At 38.9% G+C, this 22,050-nt stretch overlaps 1 protein-coding gene across 1 annotated transcript in view; it reads left to right on the top strand.

Moving 5' to 3' along the window:
- The first annotated feature begins 21,199 nt into the window (after positions 1 to 21,199).
- SNX13 (sorting nexin 13) overlaps positions 21,200 to 22,050 on the top strand; it is a 138,028-nt gene continuing 137,177 nt past the window's right edge. Inside the window, exon 1 of the mRNA XM_030857129.2 lies at positions 21,200 to 21,414. Within this exon, the coding sequence (XP_030712989.1) occupies positions 21,403 to 21,414 (12 nt within the window). The 5' untranslated portion in view covers positions 21,200 to 21,402. The remainder of the gene's footprint in view (positions 21,415 to 22,050) is intronic.

The raw sequence follows: 22,050 nt of genomic DNA, 5'->3' as shown, positions 1-22,050 counted from the left end.
ACATGAGTACTCAGGAATAATGCTGAAACCATGAGCTATCAAGGTTACTGAGTGGCCCTGGCCACATTAGTAAACTCTCCGGGCCTGCATTTCCTCATCTGTAAGACAGAGATAGTAATAAACCTATGGCGTAAGGTTGTCTAGAGAATTTTAAAAGATAATACATGGAAAAGCACTTTGAACAGTTCCAGAACACAGAATTTGCTTATTAGATATTAGTTATCATCATCCTCATTCTCATTCTCATAAACATCATCATCATTTGCACTTAAATTTAAAAACAGACCATCTGAGTGCATATTCCCTGGAAGCCCCTACCAATGATGGTCACTTTGTAAATGTTCTCATCTTAAAATTTTTCACATCTGCTGTAAAGCGTTTCAACTTTGTCATGGAATCATCATATCTTTTCTATTTTCTTTAGCCTGAGGTCATGGAAGTAGAAAGGCATGGCAGTAGAAAGTCCTTTAGCGTCAGTGGAAGGGAAGCAACAATTATTTTCTTCTTTACATTTATTCCAGTCTAAAGATTTAAAAATCATGCTGCCTTTTATCAAGACATCTCCCAAGGAAATTGTACTAGCTCTTCATGTGTGAGAAGTGCTTGGTATTTTCAAAGCAACTTCCAATATTAATTAAACAACATCCTTATGAAGCAGGTCAGTAAGTACCTTTATCTTTCAGAGTAGGTAAACAGGATATAGTGAGGTAAAGTAGTGATTTGCCTTAGGTCATGAACTAGCTCATCATTTGAATTGACTTCCTGTGTCAGTTAACTGGTCTGTGATTCAACCTGATAGGCCAAGCTACAAGAAACAAAATATCAAAATACTAATTTGCATATTGTTATACTTTGTGAGTCATCGGTGTATCCTGTCCCGTGCCTCATGAATCTGAGCTTTGCATCTCTTATTCTCATTACCTGAGGTGACCTTCTTTCCCTAGTCTCCTTATTTTTCTAGCTAATTTCTACTCATGTTTTGTAACTTAACTTGTATGTAACCTCCTCTAAGAAGGCTTCCGTAACTTACTGTCTGATTTAGAGTCTCCTATTTGTTGTTCATATAGCACTCTGGATCCCACACTGTATCTCTATTATGGTACTAACTATACGCTACTGTAACAATGGGCTTTCTGAGGGGAAAAATAATTATTCTGTCTTTATATTCTCAAGCACAATACCTAGCAGATGGTATTTGCTCAACAAATATTTTTGAATGAAGAATGTATAAATGATATGTGCATTAGTCAGGATAGGAGAGGATATGCCATAATAACAAACTCAGCCTAAGTTTATTTCTCACTTAGTAGAAATGTCCAGTGCAGATCAGAAGGAGGATCTGCCCCAATGACTCAGGGATACAGACTGACAAAACTCCACCACCTTGTGGTGCTGGATTGTCTGAAGCAGGTAGACTTCTAGGTTGCCAAGACAAGAGAATAAAATGCTGGAAGATTACACACTGGAAATTAAACTCACCTGTGATAGTAATTTCCACTGAAACACTATTGGCCAGAAGTACTCACATAGCACCTAAGGTACACAGACAGTGTCTTTCTTTCCTTGGCGTGTCCCCTTAAATCCCTAGTCTGTGTGCATTCAATGACCAGCACCCATGGGCTCTTCTTCAGCAGCCTGCCTCTGAGCTACTGGAACTCCTTTGCACAGAGAGCCAGAAGTGCTTGGCTTTCACAAGGACATACACCCCCAGTGGCTGTTTATGAATGACTGTCTTGTGCAGGAATACAAGCTCAACTCTCTTTCCTCAGCTTAGGACAACTCAGAGGTATCACTTACCCTCCAGAATTCTCCTGTGGGATCACGCTAAAGCCTGCCCTCTATGGGACATTTGCCTTAGCTTATACTCTTGTTTGACTTTATTTCATTCCTTGTTTTGCTTCCCTCACTTCCTTACCAGTCTCTCTGGAGGATATTTTCTTAATCCATCTTTTTAAAAAAATTAATTAATTGATTTATTTATTGGCTGCATCGGGTCTTCGTTGCTGTGTGCGGGCTTTCTCTAGATGCTGCGAGTGGGGGCTATTCTTCACTGCGGTGCGTGGGCTTCTCATTGCGGTGGCTTCTCCTGTTGCAGAGCACAGGCTCTAGGCACATGGGCTTCAGTAATTGCGGCATGTGGGCTCAGTAGTTGTGGCTCGCAGGCTCTAGAGAGCAGGCTCAGTAGTTGTGGTGCACAGGCTCACACGTTCTTGTCTTAGAAGCTGCATCTAGGGAGCTCAAGCTATGAGAATGCCACCTAACTAAAAGGTGGGCAGAGAAGTGTAATGTATGATGTTTCCAGAAAGAACTGATATAGGTGAGCATTGTAATGTCTACCATAGCATAATGAAAAGCAATTTGGTGATTAAACTAAGGGTCAAATGACCTGGGTTTAGCCAACCAACTCTATCAACAAGGACTGGACATGGAGAAGGAAGACAGGATTTCACGGAGGAAGGGTCACTGAGAAAAGTGACTTCTCCATTGGGTAAGATGCTGAGGAAGCCAGGCCAGTAGTTCAAATTGCAAAGTTGAAAGAACCCCTGGGCTTGGTTCTAACAGGAGCCATTATTTGAGGAGAGCAAATTGTGCAGTAATAATAGGAATCATCGGCAATACAAGGAGTCCATGACACATAAAGGTAATAAGCAGTATTTACAGGGAAATGTAAATACTGGAAGAAGTCAGTTTGATGGTTCTGGGTTATTATTTCACAACAGGTCCTCAGTCAGTGACTTATGGTATGGGAATTTGGGGAATAGGACGTGACCTTTTTTGTGGGAAGATGGTAGTAAATTCTATGCAGGGTCTCTGGCTATTAGAGAAGCAGACTAGAGGCTCCAGTCTTAGTGGAATGCCAGGTTGGAAAGCAAAGGCAGAACCCCAGGTATTTGAAGTGAGAAGCACTGTGAGGGGTAGAAGCAGGCTGCACTTGGAGACACATCTGCCCCAGTGCACGGACACTCTAAGATACTGGTCCTGCAGTTGCAGGATTCACCGTTGACCCCTCTGCCTGATTTTCTCTGTTCTTGTGAGGATAGGCTCAACCTCCCGTTGACTAGAGATTCCATCAGCAATAAAGGCTATGAGGTCAAATATTTTCTCTTAATGCATCTGGATTATGAGTCATAGTTAGAAAAGTTTTCCATACAACAGAGTTTTAAATAAATTTCCCTTGTTTTTCTCTAGTATGTATATGATTTAATATTTTACATTTAGCTATCTGGTGAGTTTTCCTTTTTGTATGGGTGAGGTATGCCTGTAAATTTATCTTTCTAAAATTCTATCTAATATTCTCATACAATTTTTTAAAGTCCATCATTTCTCCTAGAGATTTAAACTGCCACCTTTGTCATTTACTAAATTCCATAGGTAGTTGGAGCTATTTCTGGACACGGTATTCCGTTGTTCCATTGGTCTCTCTATTCATGCATCTACTCACCACATTTTCAACTATAGAGGCTTTATAGTATGTTTTGTATCACATAGGGCTAGTCCTCCCTCAGATTGTCTATATTTAGAGTTTCCCTAGTTATTCTTGCATGTTTATTTTTCCATATGAACTTTAGAATCACCCATTTTCATCAAACAAACTTCAGGGAATTTTTACTGGGACAACATTAAATTCACATATTAACGTGGAGAGAATTTATATCTTTATAATACTGAGTTTTCCTGTTGAAAAACAAGGGATGTCTTTCCATCTCTCTAGGTCTACTTTCTGAGCCGAAGAGTATTTTAAAGTTTTCCTGAAGTTAAACACATTTTTTGTTAAGATTATATCTAATTATTTATATTTTGGATGTTATTATAAATATTTTTTCTTTAGTTATATATTTTAAGTGGTTAGTTTTCTATCTGTGAAAGCTATTGATTTTGTATGTTAATTTAACAACTGCTCCTTTATTAAAAGTTTTTTTTTTCTTATTTGTGTTAGTCTTAGCGTGGATTCTCTTCTGTGTTCTAGGTGTAAAAATACATTATATGTCATTAGATATAGTTTTGCTCTTTCTTTCTTGATTCTTAAGCTTCTGCTTATCCTCTCTTGTATGATTGAAACTGGCACCTGTGATCCAAGTTTAACAATAGTGGAGCTAATAGGCATCCTTGCTTTGTTTCTGACTTTGATGGTAATACTTTTAGTGGTTTTCTGTATATTCAGCATGTTATGGAAAGGTGTACCAATTAGAGCTTTTTAAACATATCTAGGGGAAATTCCATGGAGGTCCAGTAGTGAGAACTCCCCTCTCTCACTGCCTGAGGGCATGAGTTGGGGAACTAAGATCCCGCAAGCAGTGCTGCACGGTCAAAAATAAAAATAAAAAATAAACTTCATATATATTGATGTTTAAAAATAAAAAAATAAACATATTTAGGACTGTGTATGGATTGGGGCCTAAGCATCTGTTTTATAAAAAGCTTTGAAAGTGATTTTAATATAGTATGAACTCTAACTTGAGTAACTTGAGTATATGTTCCATAAGGATATATGATATCAGTTAAGTAAATTAATCAAACATTTGAATCACACTTGGTGTAGAACCTGTGAGAACAAAGACTAAGCCTGTCTTTCCTTCCAGGAGCTCAATTTAGCAGAAGAGAAAGACCTACACACTAATGATTGCATATAATAGAATTATTACATTGTAGAAAGTGTTTCGTTACTTGTACCTTTGCAGAAAGTTGGCTTTACCGAAATATTTACTCTTAAGTTTTACAAAATTGTGTCCTATAATACTATCTGTTAATCTCTGCTTTTAAAAATTATTCAAAATTGGCCTTCATCAGTAGTCACTAACTGAAAATGTTATGATGATGTCCTACAGAAATTCTAAATTTCCTATCTTATTTCCCCCTCCCCCCTCGTGTTATTTTCAAATTGTAGATGAATTGATTATGACAGTCTACCTCATTTGTCAGTTCCTGGTGTTTTCATAATTATTTTATCATCAAAGACCACTCAGTTGTCTATTAAACAAAATTATGTAAATAATTGTTTTTGAAAGCAAAGGAATTCTCTTATTTTTGTTAATAGATTTACACTAATATGTTAAATATTGTGTACTGATTCCAAATCAACTCTGAGACCCATATTTTCCCTCCCAGTGCCTTTTGACTTCATTCTTTTAAAATTTCTCAACCACTTTCAAATTTGGGGAGAGTAGAAAAGATGGTCCTAATGCTTGGGGTGGGGGATAGAAGTGGAACTTTTGGAAAAAGGAGATGAAATTTTAAACTTAAAATTTTAAACAAAATTTTAAAATTAGACATGGTGAAGTAAACTTTGGGCCTCCTATGTACTTTGGCTTGAATTGTTGCAACATTTGTATGTCTTTCTCCTCCCTTGCAGGTTCTCTCTCTATCTCTTGGGTCACAGTTTGAGAGTTACTCGTGAATTAGAAAAGATAAAGAAGTCAGGGTATGGTATAAAAGAGAAGGCACCAGGATGGCTACTTGGGACTAATTCTAGTTGCTGTATTTCAGGAGATACTACTAAAGAATATTTAATGATTTTTTTTCTAGCTTACTGATCCCTGTTTATTAAAGTGAGGGACCTAGGGCAGAGGCTCTTTTCAGAAACAAAGGTTATTCATTTGGCTAGGCTGTTATTTTATGGGAACAAGCTTGCAAATGAGAAATAGGAAAAAGAAGAAACCCAGTAGAGAACAATCCCCCAGGCCTCTAGTAGGAATCCTGTCTGCTATGAAAGGTGATACATTATTTGTCCTTCTTCTAGAAATGTCAATATTAGTGGCATCAGTGATTGGTTTTTGCTATTTAGTATTATCAACTTTTTATATGTAGGAGGAAAACTTATGCAGATATCTAAGTAACTTGTATGAAGTAGAAAATGGTGCTTAATCATTACTCTTCTGAAATATAACATTAACTTCTTAAATGTTTGAAACACTGTTCATAATTTCTTTTTTGATAGTTTCTGTACACTTCACAGGGTAAGTGTATTAAGCATATCGATGAACTGTGCATATCACCTGCTTGTAATTTTCACCCAGATAGTATGAAAATATCCTAACTCTTAGTCAGTGCTGTGTGTATTTTTTTTGTTTTGTTTTTCTGGTTTTTTTTTTTGTGGTACGCGGGCCTCCCACTGCTGTGGCCTCTCCCGTTGCGGAGCACAGGCTCCGGACGCGCAGGCTGAGTGGCCATGGCTCACGGGCCCAACTGCTCTGCGGCATGTGGGATCTTCCCGGACCGGGGCACGAACCCGTGTGCCTGCATCAGCAGGCGGACTCTCAACCATTGCGCCACCAGGGAAGCCCTGTGTATTGTTTTTTATACTCCTCAATATCTATAAAGTCTTTATTGTGAGGAATTGCCACATGGTTCTGTTGATTATTTATTTTGCCTCTTTAGACTCTATTTGCAGGTTACATAGAATAATGACTTAAATAGGTGTCAAGCTCAGTTTACAGGATATTTTTAGTTTGGGGCAAGTTACCACTTTTGATGTCAGTGTAAGGCATCTTATGGAAGAAATGAATAATATCGATAAGTAGATAATGAAGAATAAGGAACTACATATTTCTTCTCCCAAACCAATTTTTTGCATATAACTTTTTCTTCTTAGAGTTGAACACCTAGAGCCATGTTAACTTGCACTTCTATTATAATGAACTATCATGAAAATCTGAGTTCTGTAGTCAGAAACATCCAGGGGTCAATTTCTTACTCTTATTGTACCAAGCCTTATTAAAGGATGGTAAAATATTGTTTCTGTTTGGTGATCAAGGCCTTCATAGTATTCTGTGTCATGCTTATCTATCAATCCATTTGTACATGTTTGGATTAACATTATAGCCAATAGCATGAGAAGTACTTATGAAGAGAATTATAGACTCCAAGGCAGTTATAAACTCTAGCCTTAAAGGTTGGACCAACCCAACTACCCATTAAATAGGTATAACCTACTGTAACCTTAGAACTAAGTTTAGAATTCTTTTTCTGTGCATTGATTAATCATTCTCAACTTAATAGTTTATGTGATTTAAAGAAGCAACACTAAATTTCAACTAAGAGTAAAGTTTAAATGTAGTCATTTTTTTCTTAAAATGGACCGTTTAACTTGATAGCTTTAGCTCCTAAGCTCTCATTACTAGACTAGATATCTTAGTCTAGTTGTATTCGTATAAGCCTTAAACATTGTTTATTCACTTCTGTCTTGATGGGATATTTATAATGCTGTCTATTGGCTTTGATGACAAAGTGTTTTTATTTTTTAGAAATTTAAATGTATCACATTTTAATTTTCAAACCAAATTTATTTTCAAAGACATTTTGACTATATTACTTTATTGTGTCTGTTATATTTTAAATATGATTTAAATAATTTCTTTTTAGTGCAATAGGTACAATCAACCAAAACTCTTACAGAGGCTAACAAAATATTGCTTCAGTTAGGTGAGCGGTACCTGCACAGCCTTCTATGTCATGCTTATCCAAGCAATAAATTACTTTTCTTAGACAAAAATCATCCTCGGAAATTGCTTTAGCTTTTGCTGAAGTAAAGGGATTGAATGCCTAGTACTGGGAACACTTTATTTTGCTTTTTATCGAATACAGTTATTTTCCACTTGAGAACTAACATCACAAGACAACAAGATGGGTTTCTTACCTTTTACTGTTTTCTTATTCATATTGAACCCAGTTTTAATTTGCCCCAATAAAGATATTTCCTGCCCTATAACTTAATTTCCTTAACCTCTTAACCTAGAAAATAATCTTAAAACAACTGATATGTATTTATCCAATTTGGATTTAATGCCTGATATTACTTCCTTGAAAGTTATTTCTAAAGGTGAATAAATGTCATTTTTAAAGCTTTGATAGAATATAGATACTGGCTTCTTATCAGATGTTCATTTCGTAAAAGTCAAATGAATAACAAGTGTCTCCCACTTTAGTCTCTCTTGAGAACTATGTTCACAATATCACACATATAGAAATAGGCTAGTATGTGAAGAATGTAACAACAAGGAAGGAATTAAGTGAAAATTAAGTGCCTTTGGGATTTAAGACTCTTAGGAGGCCTTAAAATCTAGGTTAAAAACATCAGACAAAGACAAACTCAAATTCATACTCAGGTGAATGTAATCACCTCTAGATTGGTGTAGTATATATGCCTAGCAAGTTTTGACACAGAAAGATACAGGTTTAGTTTATTTCGATTCACATTAACTTAAGTAAGCTTTTGTGGGTTTATAGATCCTTTTGTGAATCTGAGGGAAGCTATGAACCCTATTCTCAGGGGGGAAAATGCACTTACACACAAACACACAAAATCTTGCATACAATTTCAGGCAGTTTACAGACTTGCTGAAGTCTGTCCATTAACTGCATAGGGATTTGTATTAGTCAGGGCTCTATAATTGCAAGTGATAGAAAACCAGCTCATTTTATCTTAAGGCAAACATAAAGGTATTGGGCCATGTAGCTGGGAAGATATTGAAGTAAGTCAAAGAAATGGCTATAGGAAGTAATGCCTATAGGACGAACTGGATCTGGGAAGTCAGCATCACCAGGACATACTCTATCTGCACTCCTTGAAGTGCAGATATTTCTGCTTGTCTCTACTTCTCTTGGCATGTTAATCTCATTTTCTCCTGTTGCAGGGATGCCTTCTTCATGTGGCTGAGAACATACCTGCCAGCAGATCCAGCTTGGCAACCCCAGGAAGAACAGCGCTCCTGAGCAGCCAGGTATCAAAACCAGAGAACGACTTTATCGTTCAGGCCATAACCAATCAAACGTGAGACTGGAGGAGAGGGGAGTAAGCTGACAACTGATTAATAAACTGAGGCTGTGTGAAGGGGGTCAGAGTGTAAGTGCTAGACAGTAGTGAGCTTGTACACTGGCTCTCTGGAAAACATGCATGCATATATTAAAAGATGCATATAAACTTATTACACGTTTTATTGATATAAAGAATGAGTGGCACACAACTTATTAAAAATGATACAGTGTTCAAGACTTTTATTATTTGAATATAGCCAGTTGATTCTCGTTTGATGCTTTTGTTGATTTTTGCTGTTCTTGTATCCTGGCTAAACTGTGGTTGCAATTGACAAGTGTTTGACGAACATGAATATTGGCTGATATTCTCTTTTTCGTTAACTAGTAAAATGCCAGAACTTCACTCATTTGTCAGTTGTGTGAACAATTTCTTTGCTGAATTGGATAATAATTTTTGAATAGTGGAAGGATAGTTCCTCAATATTTTTTTGTGTTATTCACAATGTAACAGCTAGTCATGACACTTTTAAAGTTTAATATGCATTATTAACGTGTTCTCGAGCACTTCCTTAACTCTAGAAAATCAGCAAAACAATAATTCGTCTTGACTTGTAATAATTGCCAATTTCCATGGTGTAAATACTCCCACCACAGCCTATTTTAAGCTACTAATAGGACATCAGTAAACAAAGAGTTGGGAAGAAATGAGAACTAGCACACTATTCTGTAGTATTTTCATCATACTCTAAGCATAAATAACCTCAAAACATAGATAATAATAAAAAGTAGTAAAATAATTAGGAAGTGAAGATTTTTGAGTACTTATTATGTTTGTTTTATAGATAATGTATTTAATTATAAGTTTATATACTTTAATTTTTAATAATTACTGTATCTAAAAATTAACTAGCAAAATTCTAAGAATTTTAACAATTCCCCGAGTTCATGAGTCAGTCTGAACCAGCTCCAGAACACCACTAGTGATGGTCTGCATGATTACTATGAAGAAAAGGCAGTTAAGAAATAATAACTTGAAGTTATCGTAAAATAGCGAGCCGACATGTAACATCAAGATTCTGCCATGGCATCTCTAAATCTCTAGATTTATCTAAAACAATATACTCAGTAAATATAGCTAGGTGGGTATCCAGCATTAGATACATTCAAATTTCCATGGCTTTACTTTGTAGTTTGACAAGTTTTAGATTATTCACTATTTGGGATTTTTCAAATCCATTTTCTCTTTTTATTAGTGCAAGTGATTGAGAGGTTATTTTATCACATTTGTAAAAAGTGTAAATTCCATAAGCTTTAGATTTTAGTTAGAAAAGGAAGCAAAAGCAGAATCTCTGAAAGCCTTTTCTGCTCCTTCACTGATGTGTGTGATTAAAATCTGACCTCTATTTCTTCACATTATAAACTCTTATCAGAATCTCTTTCACACTCTAATAATTTTCTAAAATACTAGACAAAGCGAGACAATGAACGCTAGGAAAATGTTGTTTATTTCAGATATAATGCTGTCTTTTAGTGAGTATGCTTTGGCCAAGAAATAGGAATAAAGGAAAATAAGAGTGAGAAACACTTTCGATATTTTACTTTACTTTTATGTATTTAGCATTGACTATAGAGGTGTCTACTTGTTGGTTTTCTGGTGACTCAAACACTCATGTGCTTTAATCAGTAAAAGAAGTGGATAAATGAGAATAATTACTAAATAAATTATGTTCGAAACTGGATAGTAATTGTGTTATTTAGTAATTATTTTGTCTTTGATGTTGTATATAGACTTGCTTTCAAACGTTGCACAGGTGTTAAACCTTATTGGTTTCCTCAGTGTACATTTAACATTTTAGTGTCTTTATTTCTAAAGATAAGCAAAGCAAAAAAACCCCATACAATTATGTGAAATACATTATACCAAACGTGTTTCTGAGGAATTGGTTAAAAAGAAAAGGGATAATGAATGAGACTAATACATAGGAAAAGATTATCTGGAGCTTAGGAGAAAAATCACCAGAAATGACTGAAAATAAATTTACATTAGTAGTCTGTGATGTCAAAAATGGGAGACTTTGCAAACCACCTGGACTTAACTTCTCATAAATGTCAATGTGCTTCAGCAAAATAGGCCTGCTGATGAAGTTACAACCTCTACTTTGTGGTTTGCTCTTTCTGGTGTTTACAAATCACAGGGTCATCCCTCTCTGCTCTAATGGGGCTCAGAGGCAGCTTATGACCATGGTCATGAAGGATACTTTCGGGACTAGGGACTGGCCTAAGGAGAAAGAGTTGATTAATGATGGAGTCGTCAATGTCAGAAGCAGGTGAGGAGAGGGAGATGTAATTCGTCTGGAAAAACACAAAACCATAAGCCTCTGAGGGAGAAAAGTGAAGGAGAACAGACCCGACACAGCTAAAGTCTGGCGCCTCACTTGGAAAGGAAGGCAGAACGAAAGAAACAGACCATATACCCTTGGCTTATGGTACAGGTATGGCCTAGGCAGAGGTCAATAGGCCTGAGGCAGACATATGAAAATCATATTGCTGTTAATGATAAAGAGGCCTCGAGCGCGCTCTATAAGATAATAATGAACGTGGAATGCATGCTAATCAATAAGAAAAATTCAATAAATATGTGAGATTAGCATTTTACAACCAGGAGAGGTAAAGCGTGTTTACATTAGAGAAGAACTATGGTTATATTTGACAAATTAACAGAAGAAATCAGGTAAAATGCTATTGGGCTCATACCCTTGTCTCTTCTTATATGAGAGGCAGGAAAAAGCGAGTAAACTGGAAAAACAAGTCATCATTAGATAAATGATAGTTTATTCCAAGAGATCCTCAAGAGATCTGGACTGTAAAAAGCAGGAAATGCTTGGGAAAAGAGACAGGTTTTTATTGGCCATTCGAAGGGTATCCTAGATCTGAGGCTGAGCTTGGGGGAGGTATCGTGGGAAAAAAAGAGATAAGTTTCAAGTCAGAAAGTTGAAATAGATTTGCTGTTTATTAGCAGAAGACTCAGGCAAATTAAATAACCTTCTGAGCCATAATTTCCTCATTTTAGAAATGGGGCTAACACTGCTTACTATGAGGTTTAAAGATAAGGTACGGAATGCACCTGGCACAGAGGAGTTTAAAAACATTAGTTCCCTTGTTCCCAGGTGAACTGTTCAGTGTGGGAGACTCTGTCAGAGGTGAGGAGTACCTGTAAGACATCCCCAGGGCAAAACCTTCCAAGTGACCAGGAAGTCATTCTTTGGTGGAATTCCTGAGTCAAACACTGGTCTGGTCTGAACCCTCCTTAGTTCCTAATTTGGTTGCATACTTGGGCAGTGGCTATTAGAACTCTCCGGGAAGGCTCTCAGGATTTTCAGAGCAACTAACTGGTCCTTGATTCTGGTTCATGCCTGTCTATTACTCACTCTTTTTTCTATTCCATTAACTTCCCTGGTTTTCTTTTCTGAGAAGACTGGATGGAACAGGGTCTTCAGTTCATCCGCCTCTCCCAGAAATCTTTGGGAGCCGTCTCTGTGTGCCTATGTGTGTGTGTGTTGGTGTATGTGCGTGTGCGCGCACGCCTGCGTGTGTGTTTGTCTGTCTAATCTGTAACACCCAGGCCGTAACTTTTAAAATGGTTCTCCTTAAAAAAAATGTGGAACTGGGCTTCCGTGGTGGCGCAGTGGTTGAGAGTCCACCTGCCGATGCAGGGGACACGGGTTCGTGCCCCGGTCCGGGAAGATCCCACGTGCCGCGGAGCGGCTGGGCCCGTGAGCCATGGCCGCTGAGCCTGCACGTCCGGAGCCTGTGCTCCGCAACGGGAGAGGCCACAACAGTGAGAGGCTCGCGTACCGCAAAAAAAAAAAAAAAAAAAAAGTGGAACTATTGAGGATCTACTTAAGTAATATCACTTAAAACAGTCCCCTCATTTGCAGGGGGTGGGGAGGGTGCGAGGAGGGGGGGATTTCTCAGGTTAGACACTTACTACTGTCAGTAAGTAGAGTGAGAGAGGGTTTTAACACCGTAACAACAACCCAAGATAATAAAAGAATTTGTCACTTGTGCAAAGTCCAAAGATTTTCTTTCTGGATCTGGTGGGCAGATTCTCCTGTGTGGTTCCTTCCAACTCGTCTCTATTATCTAGCATAGCATGGAAGGTCACCTTCGAAGGTGGAAAGAGAGGAAGACTGCTACATTCCATTGAGCTAGTTACTGGACCCCACCTAGACAGGCAGGATTTGTAATCTCCCTCAATGCCCAGGAGGAAAATGAAATGACTAGGCCAAGGCAACATCATCATGCCACAGAATGATTTAGAGAGATATAATGAAATATTCTCTCTTTCCCAAAAGCCAGTGGCTCATAGATTAACAATTTACTTCTAAAGACAAAAAATGAAATTTGGAAGATGGAAACTCAATTACATTTTTCACAGCATAGAGTTTCAGTGTAACCAAAATTTCTGGCATAACCATAAAGTATAAACTTGATGAATTACCGAGAGACACAGCTTCAAACAAAACAGAAGTCCTTGTTTAAGAAATCAACAGTTTTTCACAGAGTACTACAATACAATTAAGATGGTGATAATATAGAATTTAATTTCAAGTTAAGACAATTACATTTAAAAAATAATTCTGTAATTCTTACCTTAAGCTGAGGATAGCCAGAATGGGTATATTTTTTTTTAATGCAGTTTTAAGCATGAAAGTAAATATACCAAAGTAATATTTTGTTCAAATTTGCTTGCCTGTGATATTTCCCCTTTCAGTTTCCTGCCCTAAATAGTGCAAACAGTAATACATAAAGATGGAGAGGAAGATGCCTTGTATTTTAATTATATGATCATAAGATTTGAAAGGAAAGTCAGATCTCATCTATTTCTTATTCCCCTCCCCCTTTTGAGACTAAATTATATCAGACAAAAATGCAAAGATGATAATCTCTTTGTACCTTCTAACCATTAGAGATTGAGTGATAACAGGTGTTTCAATAAGAATTCCATAACCCTGTGATCTTTAAAAATTGAATAGTTAGCTCATTTAAGGTTTAGTGAATAAAGTAATGTGTAAACAAATGAGCAAATTCCATGATTCTATTAAAGGATACTCTGGTAAATAGCCAATCATATGCTTTTACCCAGAAGGCAGACATTTCACTTACAGAAACAAGTTAAAAAAAGGGGGGATTCCTTCATTCATCCTTCTGCCACTCCTACTGATAAAAACAAACATCTTCCATTCAAAGCAGAACATTTAGCTCTCAGTTAGCAACAGAAAGTACACTTCCCCAGCAACAGGAAAACCCAAAAAGGACATCTATTTTTAAAGATAAAATGTGAAACCCTCAGCATTTTGCTGATTAAGTGAACAAGATAAATCTTATCTATCCAAAATAGGTGAATGTCCTATCGATTTCAAGAATAGTGTGATTTTAGGTGCTTTTTTATTTGATTATTTGCTTTGTTTTTTATACACCAGAACTCTTCCTGACATTTCTGCTGATCTCTCTGTTCACGGATATTTGCAGACATGGCTGTTCCAAGGTAGGAGGTGTCTCATTTTAAGTGGAAAGGTGATAATTCAAGGAGTTCATCACTACAAACAGTTCACAGCAGCCTCTGCTTGGTAGCAAGGTTTTTGAAAAAGGTGATGATGAATATGCTTGTTGAAGGAAAGTGATAGGAAAACTTGCTATCATAAGTACCACAGTTTTAAAATTGAAAGAAACCTTAGAGAGCATTTGATCTTGAGTCGCAGTGCATTGCCCAATGCTTCAAGCAACAACTGACTGTATTCATGTACACAGTATATTAGTGTTAATCTAATTATATGTTTCAAGCTCTTAACTTTACAGAAAAAGACAGTGAAGCTCAAAAAATGATGAATTTTCACTTTCAAGGTTTAATCCTATTTAATAGCAAAGACAGGACCACAATGCAAATCTTCTCAGGTTTCTACTCTTCTCATTCCATGGCCAATATTATGGGGCATGTGTCTAATATCTCTTCCATTCAATTGTATGTACATCTATTACAGTTATTTTTGTTTTTCTTAATTTATTTTAATTTTTTAAAGTTTTTTTTTTATGTAGACCATTTTTAAAGTCCTTATTGAATTTGTTACAATATTGCTTCTGTTTTATGTTTTGTTTTTTTGTCCGCAAGGCATGTGGGATCTTAGCTCTCCAACCAGGGATCGAACCTGCACCCCCTGCATTGGAAGTCGAAGTCTTAACCACAGGACCCCCAGGGAAGTGCCTATTACAGTTATTTTTAAATTTAAAAATTTTATTGAAAACAGAAAGATTACCATATATGCAAGGGTAAAGGCAGGTCTCATTAACTTTATGCCAATTAACGTAATATGTAACCATTTAAAAACACTGGTAACTTTTTTTTTACCTTCGTTGTTAAGCTAGTAAAGTAGGAAGCAATATAATAGCAGTCTTTGATTTCACCCTTACTCTGTAAAAATGGAACTAGTTGAGGTAAGCCTTAAATAAGTGGACATACTAGGTTCTGTCTGTGAGTACTGATTCCTCTTCTCATTTCCTCCTTTGGCTGAAGGCAGAAACAGGAGGTCAAAGGCCAGTCACTATTCTTATGATTCACATAAGAAACTGGGGACAGGATCACTGAAAAATTTTAGCTTTTAAAGTTAACTGATTTAATATACTTGAAAACACAATATATACACACATATAATTCTGAAATATATAACTATACAGTGTATATATATACATACATGTATGTATATATTAATTTTTTCATTAAATATTTTCTCTACTACTAGTTGTGCAACTAGGACAAAAAATTTAACTCTCCGGCTTCCCTGGTGGCGCAGTGGTTGAGAGTCCGCCTGCTGAGGCAGGGGACACGGGTTCGTGCCCCGGTCCGGGAAGATCCCACATGCCGCGGAGTGGCTGGGCCCGTGAGCCATGGCCGCTGAGCCTGCGCGTCCAGAGCCTGTGCTCCGCAACGGGACAGGCCACAACAGTGAGAGGACCGCGTACCGCAAAAAAAAAAAAATTTAACTCTCTGGGGCCCAATTTCTTCATTTGTAAAATGGGAATAATAACAGTTCCTATATTCTCGGGTTGTTGTGAAGCACTTAGAACAGAGCCTGGCACACGGTAAGAATTTAATATCAGGTATTATAGAGGATTATATGTCTAATATATCTAATATTATATATGTATATAATATAGATGTATATATATTTATGATATCTCTATATCCAAGTGAGGTTTCTTCTATAAAATCATTAGTTGTTTGGGTCTGTGCATAAAAATGTAAAAGTAATTTCACTATGCGTTTCTCTTTATGTTTTAGGGCTGTGAAACTATTCTGTATGATGTGACATTATGCGTTTGTCAGAAATCAGCACAAAGAGTGAAACTTAAGGTATGCGAATTTAAAAATTCAAATTATTTAGGAGGTTGGGGGAATCTCAAGAAAGAAAGTAGACTGCAACAAGAGAATCTAACTATATTACCAATATAAGAAATGACCTCACTGAAGAGGGTGGGAGGAAAGGTACTGAACTAAGCAACTTTGGAAATGACTGAAGTTTGTAAGACTAAAGATAAAAGAAACTGCACCTAGAGACTGTACTCTAATTGATTTCACAAGGGGTTATGGGCTAACAATTCTGATACAGCTATACATGCATACTGGAATTGAACAAGTAAATAAATGGATGGCTGATAGTAGGAATCAGGTTTCTCACTGCTGGAGTGAAAATTTACAGATAAGCCAAGGAAGGAGGCTAGAATGATCCTTCTGGTAATGCGTTAGAGTTGTAGACATCACTATGAATTTGTGTTTAGTTTAATATAGGTACAGATGGTTCCATACAGAAATATATATAGATAGGTGTATATATATAGATTAGTGTACATGCATATATTTCCTTGCTTTCTTAACTGCAAGGGCTGAAAAGAAAGGGCACCACCAGTAGCAAAGAACACATCTAGTTTTTAGATGTGTTCCTAGTTTCTAGTTTCTAGAAACCAAGAACAGATCTTGGTTTCTAATACCATTCTCCAGTAAAGGAACCAAAGTTCCTTAGAGACATGGCTGATTCTAGGACAGAGGTATGACGAGCCTGAAGAATCTTGTAGTATGAGAAATTAAGGAAGTACTCAAAAACAAAAACAAAAAACCATCCCACAGTGATGGGATTATATTAAAAGGACATAGGACAACTGAAAGAGCTCCCAGTGGCCAAAGCTGAGGCAATCTGAACAACCAAATAAAATAGTATTGGATTTAACCCAAAGTATAAAATAAATATCTACGAGTACATACGCATATAAAGAAATGATTGAATCAATAAAAAATGGAGAAGAGACAAGTCACCTATGCAAAATAATTTGAAATAATTTATGTAGATCTATACTCAAAGAGAAGGAGGTGACTGAGGTCAGCTTCAAGATCTTGTTGATAGCATGTATCCTTGATAGGTGATCCTGGGAATGTTACTAAACTCACGTCCTGGAGGGTAATAAGATCTACTGTGATGGTCTTTTTCAATTGTTCAATATATGCGAAATGCTTCCCACAGCACCTGGCCCATATATTGAAAAATAGTATTCAAAATTGAGAATTAACTGTTTGAAAAGTGCTGATTTTTATGGTGTAAAAATACTTGTTTTAAAAACTATTGACTGGGGCTGTCAGTGATCTAGTAAAATCTCTGAAATACACTACAGACTCTACATATTTGTAATATGGTCCTTTCTATTGAGATCTTGGTACCATTGTGGACTTGTGAATATTATTATTTTATGGCTGCATCTGCTGTTAGCAAAACTTCACCTTATTACTGCTTCTCTCTTAGTCTTGAGTTGCCTCAGTATTTCCTCAAAAAATACTGTGTAAGAAAAAAGCACCTGCAGAGCTCTTCAAAGCTAGACTTCAGAACACTCTTAAATGCCTTGAAATTTCTGCTTTACTGTTGTCATACTAAAGCTGTAAGAATCAGGATACCCTGCTGCTGTCTGTTCTTAGAATGTGTCTTCTCTGTTGCCAATGCATTATTTTAATACTGATTCACTGGCTGTGATATTGGACCTTGTTAATGAATGTATGGTACTATTTAATGCTCGGTACAGGTGGTAGGTGACACTGATGACATTGCATTATGAAGAAACTGGAGTCAATAATATGGTTTAAGAAACCAAAAGATTAAATGTGACAACTGTTTGATAGATGCAATTTGCTTGGGAGATTGATGCTATACTTTTACAGTTTCTCAAAAAGGATTATAGTTAACATGTGACAACCTGAATATGTAGATGAATTTTTTTTCTTTGCTTTAAAATTAAAAAATTAGGCAAATTGGATATTTGGAATTGTTGCTCGGAGGTTTGGAAATCACTGGCAGTGGCCTGTTTAAAAGCATCACACACTTGATTTTTGCCTCTGACCTCTTTTTGTCATCCTTTCCTGTGTTAGACTGGACACTGCTTGTTGAGGAATCAAACCTTTTGCAATAACAACCACAGATGTATCCTTATCATGTGTTTCTTAAGATGGATAGTTTTGTTTTGTTTCAAATTTCTGATTGATAGCCAAAGAACGTGGCATCTCAGGTCAGCCTGTCCCAGGTTTCCTCTGTAACAACTGATAGGATGTTTTTAAGACCACGTGGTATGAAACTGTAATCTGTGCCAAATTAGATGCTTACTTTTTTTTTGAAGCTAGCTGCTTCTATAAGCATTCTCTTTCCCAACGTCCATAAATCTCTGAAATGCCATACCTTATTTACTTTGTTGCTTCCCTTGCTAGCAAATTAACTTTGACTCATGCCAATGTATATATACATAAGAAAGCTTTTTTTTTTTTTTTGCTGTGCGTGGGCCACTCACTGTTGTGGCCTCTCCCGTTGCGGAGCACAGGCTCCGGACGCGCAGGCTCAGCGGCCATGGCTCATGGGCCCAGCCGCTCCGCGGCATGTGGGATCTTCCCAGACCAGGGCACGAACCCGTGTCCCCTGCATCGGCAGGCGGACTCTCAACCACTGCGCCACCACGGAAACCCAAGAAAGCTTTTCTTCTAAACATATTTTATCTTTATTATCCTCCCATCCCATTATCACCATTGAAAATATCAGCAGTAATATAAGTTTAAGGGAAAGGCTCAGCTTACTATTCTGTCATAAACTTCTCTCTGGCATTCTAGTGACAGTAAAAGTAATTCCCCCATTAATTGCAAGATAAGAACACACAATGGTCAATTGAAAAAAAAATTCTTTCAACACAAAGGATTTTGTTTTCATTTTTAATTAGGCCTTTTCCTTGGGAGTCTTTTAGGAGGACACTGGGGGAGGGGCAACATTTTAAAAGGATGGTCAGAATAGGCTTCCTTGAAAAAGGTGGTATTTGAGCAAAGATGGAACAGAAGTGAGAGATCTAGCCATGCAGGTACCTGGTGGAAAGATCCTTCCAGATAAATATTCAGTGCAAAGGCCCCAGGGCTAGAGGATGCCTTGCTGTTATAGGAGCAGTGCTTAGCAGAAATGAGGTCAGAGAGGTGGATGTGGGGTGGGACTGGGGAGGCTAGATAACATAAGGTTTTTTAGGTCACAGAAAGAACTCTGGCGGAGAAAACTTGGAGCTAATGATTTTGGCTTGCTCCTAGGTCTACGGACAAACTTCTAAATGTTAAAAGCATAGCCATGTCATATTACAGGTTGGTACAAACCTCAAGTTGTGCCTACACTTAATTTATCACCTTTAAAATAAGTGAAAATGCCTTCCTTCTGGAATGGGAAAAACATGTGAAAATTAAATACTCAGGCCAGACACCTAAATTACAGTTTTAATTTACTAGTTGGTATCTTAAATATTAATGAGCCTCCTCTGTTTTCTTATTTATAGGTTGGAACAGTTATCTTTTTCCAGGTTCCTTGTTGTCTCTAGTATCTCTTCGCTTCCTTAATATCTTAGGCCAGAGAGTATTTTCCAATCTTATTTTCTATTCATGGCTATTCTGTCAATCCCTGTAACACATTTTATTCTGTTGCAGAGGTCAGAATTTTGCTGGCCCAGTAATATGAAAATTATGTATTAGATGTAGATTAAAACAACAGCAAAATTACTTTGCCTCACTTAGTTGAATTGAGTAAAATCAGGATTTATCTTGAATTTCTACCTGGCTACCTAAATGAATCATTCTCTTTCCTTGATAAGGACACAACAGAGGTAACACAAAGTTTCTAATGCCTTTACTTAATGTTTTGAGAATATAAGAGTAATGTATTAGGTAAATTTCATTTTACACAATAGTACTATTGTTAAGGGAAGGGGGGACTCCGGTTAAGGGGAAGGAACTTCTTTCCCAAATGCCTCTGTAACCCCTTAAAAGAGGTGGAAGGATTCTGCGTGTCAAATTTGAAAATTTACTTGTCAATTTCCTTGGAAACTGGTTTCTAACATACAACAGGGTAACTCACTTTGACAGCAGGTTCAGGTAAATTACTTTCATTACAATTCAGGTAGAAGTGACTGCCTTCAGTTTCACACACTGTAACTTGCCTAGTGGCAGGTTCAGAAGGGTGTCAGTAACAGGGGCTTCTATGCACCCTGCGTTCCAGAGTTCAGTCCCATTTAAGTTAGGACTATTGACAATGACACGTGCTGAAATTTCCTCATCATGATACACACACACACACACACGCACACACTGTATCAAGAAGCCAGTGAAGTTGTACGGACCGCAGTTAAAAAGTAAAATTGGCTTTACATTTTTTAGAGGTCTCTTAGGAAGAGCAAAACCAAGCCCTCATTGTTATACAGGTGCTGGCCAAACACCGAATCAGCGACACTCTGCTACGACCGGGGTAAAGCTGATATGCCTGTATCACTTCTACTACCTGTCGCGCACCCCAGAAGAGAAGACGCTGAGGACTGGTAAGGACAAAGGAAAGTTTCTGTCAAAGTTTAGAAGGAAAGAGGGGCTGAGCAGGGAGCACTTTCAGCTCATATTTAAGCCCCAGACAGTGGAGAAAGCCGAACATCCCCCTCCTGCTCTTGGGTCGCCGCGGGGCCGGAGATATGCGAGAGGGAAGTTTTTCTACTGGACATCTGCCGCCTTGTCCCCGAGACGCGCGAGGTCCGCAGCGCCATCCATGGAAGCCTCGGCCTCTGCCCGTCTCGCTGTACCCCAGGGCCGACCGACCCCGGCGTGCGGCGGAGGATCAGCTGCCGCCGCGGACGCGCGCGCGGACTCCCGGGCCGGCATCGCGCTGGGGCCTCTTTGCCCTCCCAGCGGTCCCAAGTCGGCCTCTGCGCTCTGCCCCAGGGCCCTTTCAGCCGGCGCCGATTGGGTCTCCGGCCACCCGCCTCCACTTCCCCTCGCGCCGGCGCTATGGCGACGGTCACGAGACGCCGGCTGCCCCTGCGCCCGCCAATGGGAGCGCACGTCGCGGGGAGACGCGGACGTCGCTCTTCCAAGATGGCGGCGCGTCCGTCGAGAGCTGCCGGGCCGGGGGGAAGCCAGCGAAGCCGAGTAAAGCCGCCGCCCGGGAGAGGACTGAAGGAGCTGTTGCCGCCGTTGGCGGCGGCTCAGGCAGTTTTCGCTGCTGCTACGGCTGTTGCCATGCGGCGAGGCTAGGAAGGAGCTCACTTCCCCGGGGTGTAATAATGTTAACAGAGGTAAGCGGCGACGGCGGCCAGTGTTTACCTGTGAGATGGGGAAGGGGCCGGCGCCTGCCGGTCGGATAACATTATTTCCGCCGCCTGCGGGCTCGACCCTTGGTAGCGGGCCGCGGGGCCCGAGTAGAGCGGGGATCCTACAAGTGCCCCCTGAAGAGGAGCTGTGCTGACTCAACAGTCCCGCCACCTCCGGCTGCCTGTGCCTCTTCTTTCGCAGTTGCCACTTGCTCGTCGCCCCTGGCACTGGTCTCCCTCCTGCCGTCGCTGTCTCCTAACTCGCCGCTCCCTTCGTGGCGTCCCCTTACACGCTGGTCTGTGGCAGTGTCGGTCTCTCCGCGTTGCTGCTGGTTCCTGTTCCCCTACGGTTTTCTCGAGGTCTCTCTCTTCGCGGGTCTCTGGCCTCCAGGGCCCTCCACCTCCAAGCTCGGTCAGCATCCTGGGTTTGTCACTGGGCCAGACCGGTTTGTTTCCCACCCCCTACCTTGACTGCTTCGTGAAGAGGACCTCTTTTTCTCAGGGGGATACTTCGATAGCCCAGTTACATCACCTCCCTCTCCCACACCCTGTCACCTTTCGCTTAAATCGTAGGAATCTGGAAGTTGAGTTTAGCATCTATCCTCTTGATTTGCTTAAGAC

Source organism: Globicephala melas, chromosome 9 (assembly GCF_963455315.2).
Source record: "Globicephala melas chromosome 9, mGloMel1.2, whole genome shotgun sequence".
In the NCBI taxonomy this organism is placed as follows: domain Eukaryota; kingdom Metazoa; phylum Chordata; class Mammalia; order Artiodactyla; family Delphinidae; genus Globicephala; species Globicephala melas.
The sequence above is the reverse complement of the archived record's forward strand: the minus strand, read 5'-3'. Positions and strand labels throughout refer to the sequence as shown.